This window comes from Arachis stenosperma, chromosome 3 (genome assembly GCF_014773155.1).
Source record: "Arachis stenosperma cultivar V10309 chromosome 3, arast.V10309.gnm1.PFL2, whole genome shotgun sequence".
NCBI classification, from domain to species: Eukaryota; Viridiplantae; Streptophyta; class Magnoliopsida; order Fabales; family Fabaceae; genus Arachis; species Arachis stenosperma.
The window spans coordinates 114506022-114511871 of NC_080379.1; the positions used below are offsets into that span (position 1 = coordinate 114506022).

Below are 5850 nucleotides of genomic sequence, written 5' to 3' on the forward strand. Positions count from 1 at the left end.
TCTCCACCCTTTTCTGGAATTTGAGTGCCAAAATTATTCCTCTCTAGGCTCTTACTATCCTCAGAGGGATTTTGGGTAGCAGTTTGTTCATTTTTTGGCTTCCTGCTGCCTTGAAGTGAGGTATTTAATGTCTTCCCACTTCTTAATTAAACTGCTTGGCATTCTTCTGTTATTTGCTTTGATAACTGCTGTTCTGTTTGCTTCAACTGCACTTCCATATTCATATTAGCCAGTCTTGTGTCTTGCAATATCTCCTTGAATTCGGCTAGCTGTTTTGTTAGAAAATCTAATTGTTGATTGAATTCAGTAACTTGTTCTGTAGCACTGAGTTCAGCATTTACTGTTTTAGCCTCTTCTTTCATAGAAGGTTTACTGCTTAGGTACAGATGCTGATTTCTGGCAACTGTATCAATGAGCTCTTTAGCTTCTTCAATTGTCTTTCTCATGTGGATAGATCCACCAGCTGAGTGGTCTAGAAAAATCTGAACTTTCTCTGTAAGCCCAAAATAGAAGATGTCTAACTGCACCCACTCTGAAAATATTTCAGAGGGGCATTTTTTTAGCATCTCTCTATATCTCTCCCAAGCATCATAAAGGGATTCATTATCTCCTTGTTTAAAGCCTTGGATGCTCAGCCTTAGCTGTGTCATCCGTTTTGGAGGGAAATATTGATTTAGGAATTTTTTTGACAGCTATTTTCATGTCTTTATGCTAGCCTTAGGTTGGTTACTTAACCACCTCTTAGCTTAGTCTTTTACAGCAAATGGAAATAGTAACAATCTGTAGACATCCTGATCTACTTCCTTATCATGTACTGTATCAGCAATTTGTAAAAACTGTGCCAGAAACTCTGTAGGTTCTTCCTGTGGAAGACCGGAATACTGGCAACTTTGCTGCACCATGATAATAAGCTGAGGATTCAACTCAAAACTACTGACTCCGATGGAGGGTATACAGATACTATTCCCATATGAAGCAGTAGTGGGGTTAGCATATGACCCCAGAGTCCTTCTGGACTGTTCATTTCCACTTAGCTCCATGATGGAGAAAGAGAGATGACGTGGATTTATTTTATTTATTTTATTATTATAAAGAAAATTTCAAAATAATAAAATAAAATAAAATAAAACTAAAATAAAAATAAAAACGAAAATTTGAAAATATTTTATGAAGATTTTCGAAAAAGTGAGGAGAGAGAAAGTGGTTAGGAAGTTTTGAAAAAGATATAATTTTTTAAAAAAACTTGACAACTAAGATATGATAAGATAAAATTTTGAAATTGAGTTTAGAGACTCATGCCGTCAAAAAGTATAAAGTTCAGATCTAAAAATGTCATGAGGTACAAAATAAGTCTCTAAAAGTTTTTTAAATACTAAACTAGTAACTTAGGTTTACAGAAAATGAGTAAACTAAGATAGATAATGCAGAAATCCACTTCTGGGGCCCACTTGGTGTGTGTTGGGGCTGAGACTTGAGCTTCTCATGTGCCTGGGCTGTTTCTGGAGTTAAACATCAGGTTGTAACCTGTTTCTAGCATTTAACTCCAACTTGCAACCTGTTTCTGGCGTTCAATGCCAGAATGCAACATGGAACTGACGTTAAACACCAATTTACGTCATTTATCTTCGAGCAAAGTATGGACTATTATATATTGCTGGAAAGCCCTGGATGTCTACTTTCCAACCCAATTGAAAGCGTGTCAATTGAACTTCTGTAGCTCCAAAAAATTCATTCTGAGTGCAGGGAGGTCAGAATCCAACAACATCAGCAGTCCTTTTTCAGCCTAAATCAGATTTTTGCTCAGCTCCCTCAATTTCAGCCAGAAAATACCTGAAATCACAGAAAAAACACAAACTCATAGTAAAGTCCAGAAATATGAATTTTGCCTAAAAACTAATAAAAATATACTAAAAACTAACTAAAACATACTAAAAACTACATGAAATTACCCCCAAAAAGCGTATAAAATATCCGCTCATCACGCAACGCTATTGAGCTGGTAAAGACTGCGTTCGTCCGTCATAGTCCCAAACCCAACAAACTCAAGAAGCCCACACTTTCCTTTCCCCCTCTCTCTAGAAAACTTCTCTTTCTCTCTCTAAAATCTGAAAATGACCCACACTGAATAATCCGCGACACCCTCAAGTGTATTTATTTTAAAGCATAAACCGCTAGAACCCTGTAGTGGTTTATGTACATTCGAAATTCACACACAAACTGCGACACTCCTACCGCGGATTATGTGTATTTTGGCCTCCAATGTAAACCGCGAGATTCCTGTAGCGGTTTACATTCATCTGTGAATCGTGGGTCCCCTGTCGCGGTTTACATAGTTTATGAAAAAAATGCATTTTGATATTCTTTTTGCAAAATGTGTATTATGGTAATATTGGAAACCATTTTATTTATTTTGGTAAATTGCCATTTTTTTATGTTCTTTGTTAAGTTAATTTGTCTAAAGTCCCGTTTGGGTAAGCAACTTAATTAAGTTCCTTTTAAAAAATAATTTAAACAATAAATGACTATATTAATAGTAACTTATAAATACGTTAAAAGTGTTCATTTTATAAAAATATGGTTAAAAATTGTAGTATTATTAAAGAAGTTATTTTTTTAATTTCTTTATAAATTTTTAAATAGCTTTTTAGAAAGTCACAATTTAATTTTAAAAATTATACCAGATATTAATATTATTACTTTTCATAAATCAAAAATTTAAAAAAATTATTTTTAAAATTTTTCAAACAGAATATTTAAAATTGTGTTGTTAGATGCATGTTTAAAATAAAATTATTACTTTAATCAATTATATATTAATTTTTTAAATTTTATTTTATATTTAATTAATCAATTATATCTCGATTAAATCCTAATTAAATTATTAAATCATTAAACTATTTATTCTACTGATTCACCAACAGATTGGTTTTTGCAACCTTGCCTTTATTTAAACATGTCATTTCCCAACCCTATACAATTATTATTTCAGAAAATAGATTCACTTTTTTTCCACACACTTAATTGCTGATTGTTAGTAGTTCGAGATAGTGTGAATGCGTGATTGTGAAATTACCATGGCCCTTTCCAGTTTCCAATATCTAATCTTTTTCTCATAATACCATGGGTTGAGTTTCGTGTTTTTGTTTCCATCAAACGTCTCACGGTCTCACCTTAAATGATTATGTCATATATCATTTCATTATTTCATATCACATAATGCTCTCCCTCTCACCGTAACCACACACATTCCACTAAGGATGAATAGACCCACTCCCCCTTCCAGAACTCACCAACCACCACCACCGCCACCGCCACGACGATATCAGCCGCCACCCCGACGATATCAACCACCCCCACCTCCGACGCCGAGATACCAACCACCGCCACGACAACAACCACCACCACTACAACAACAACAACAACCACCACCAGCAGCACCACCACTACATGTTACGGCGGAAGAAAGAGGGGCACCTATCATTGCCACCAAGCCAAAGAGGCCACGGCCACCGTCAGGGCGCACCAACTTGGCTTCCTGCGTCGTTGCCACCATCTTCCTAATCTTCATCATCATCGTCATCCTCATCGTCTACTTCACCGTCTTCAAGCCACAGGACCCAAAGATCGCCGTCAGCGCCGTCCAGCTTCCGTCTTTTTCCGTCGTTAACGGCACCGTCAACTTCACGTTCTCCCAGTACGCATCCGTCAGAAACCCTAACCGCGCGGCGTTCTCTCACTACGACAGCTCCCTACAGCTTCTCTACTCAGGCACCCAGGTGGGCTTCATGTTCATCCCCGCCGGCGAGATTGACGCCGGGAGGACAAAGTACATGGCGGCGACGTTCTCCGTGCAGTCGTTCCCTCTGGCGGCGCCGCCTGTGGCAATGACGGGGATGCCGACAGTGATGAACGGTGGAGGAGTTGGGTTCAACTACGGGATGAGAGTGCAGCCAACGATGGAGATCGAGTCGAAGTTGGAAATGGCGGGGCGCGTGAGGGTTCTACACTTCTTCAGCCACCGCGTGCAGGCCACTGCCGGTTGCAGGGTCGCCATTGCCGTCACCGACGGATCTGTCTTAGGTTTTCACTGCTAATAACTTATTCTTAATTTTTCATCATCTTATTGATTTTCTGTTTTTGGGAAATTTTTAGAATTTAGTTGTAGGTATTTGATATTTTTAATATTACTATTAAATCTTTGTGTTGCTAGTAAGAAATTGCTAGTGGCGAAAATGGACGACGATGATGATGATAGGTGGGGGAATTACTAATTTGATTTTGTGAAATGTGAAGTTGTATGTATAAGTAGCGCAGGTATGAGTCAAAAATCAAAATGTAAAGATCGGTTTTCATTTTTGGGTTTTTTTTTTTGTTAATTGAATGCATAGTTTCCCTTGTTTTGTTTTGTTTACTTCAACTACTTGAATTGGATGAATCGATGGAGTCTCAATTTCTCATTGTGGCGTTAAGAAATGTTCTAATCCTTTCTTCAGATATTGTCACGATCTGTCTTTCTCTCTCTCTTCATGGATAACTGTGTACATGTGGGCCCAGCTGTGAGGAGTGGTTATGTTGCTTTATTGAGACAAGTCAAAAGTGAAGTAAGAGGAGCCTGAAAGTGGAGGGAGAATGATGAGTTTGAAAGGAAAGATGGAGGGAGTGAAGCTTTTGGGAATTTTTGAGGTTAATTAATTGTAGGTTAAGCAAACTAGCGGCCGCGGGGGGGGGGGGGAGGTGTTTGTTTGGACTGTAGGTTAAGCAAAGTTGGATGCCATATGTTTCATTTGAATAAGTGAAAATTCACTTTATAGATGTCTTTAATTCTTTATACAACATTTTTATGATTTAGTAAATTTAATTAAATTATTATCTAACAATTTTTAGGAAAAAATATTTTAGAATAAATATATAGAGTAGGAGAAAAATTAGGGGTGAATTAGAAAAAGTTGGGATTGTATTTTTTCAAAGTTGTTTGTCATCTGAGAAGAAGAAAATATGATTTTGGTTTGATCAAGAAAATACACGAGAGAAGAGGAAATATTAAAGCGGTAAGCATTATATTTTATTTTCTCACTGTATTCCGAAAAAGTCATATTAATTGACTTAATTTATCACGCTCGGATGAGATGTTGAAAGGAATCCAATCAATCAAGTCACTGGAAAGTGAGAAAGAGGGCCGTCCTCTTTGGGATTGTGTATAGTATGGGCCCGTCATTCCTATAGACTATAGAGATCGTGAAATACGCCTCCTTTGGCTTGATCTGTGTTCTCACTAATTATTGATTCCAAGTATTCTTTCGTTTTTTTTTTTTTTGAGTAAATGATATTTTAGTCTCTGACCTTTTTTTTCACGGACATTTTTGTCCTCAAGGAATGAAAAATACATTAAAGTCCCTGACCCCTGAAAAACGTGGACATTTATGTCCTTCCGTTGAATTCAGCCGTTTGCACTGAACGGAAAAGGATGAGCTGGCAGAGGTGGCGCTGAGGTGGCCGTAACGGAAGACAGGTGGCATGGAGCATTTCATAACAGGACGTATAAGTCCCTGGGGAGCATTTTGTAACAGGACGTATAAGTCCCTGGAGATGAAAACGACGCCGTTTCGTCTCCTCCCCCATCTGCCATTTTCTTCTTCCTTCGTCCCTTTTTCCTTCCATTCTTCTTCCTCAGCCCCTGCCTCCATCACCGCCGCACAGCCGCGCCTCCGTCAGCCACCATCAACGTCGGCGACCTCATCCTTCCTCTCTTTTCGCGTCTTCTTCCCTTTCTCACTCCCTTACTCCCATTAGTCTCTCTCTTCTCACTTTCTCTCATCTCTCTCTGCTAAGCTGACCCTCCCATTTTGTTTC

At 38.2% G+C, this 5850-nt stretch overlaps 1 protein-coding gene across 2 annotated transcripts; it reads left to right on the forward strand.

The window, feature by feature from the left end:
* The first annotated feature begins 3135 nt into the window (after window positions 1-3135).
* On the forward strand, window positions 3136-4660 carry LOC130969998 (proline-rich receptor-like protein kinase PERK3). Of its 2 annotated transcripts, XM_057895932.1 has the most exons (2): window positions 3136-4080; window positions 4494-4660. In XM_057895932.1, the coding sequence occupies exons 1-2, from the start codon at window positions 3258-3260 to the stop codon at window positions 4532-4534; spliced, it is 864 nt and encodes a 287-aa protein (XP_057751915.1). In that variant the 5' UTR covers window positions 3136-3257; the 3' UTR covers window positions 4535-4660. The 2 variants fall into 2 exon arrangements, with proteins under 2 accessions (XP_057751915.1, XP_057751916.1); XM_057895933.1 differs by lacking the exon at window positions 4494-4660 and having other exon boundaries at window positions 3139-4456.
* The last annotated feature ends 1190 nt before the right edge of the window (window positions 4661-5850 follow it).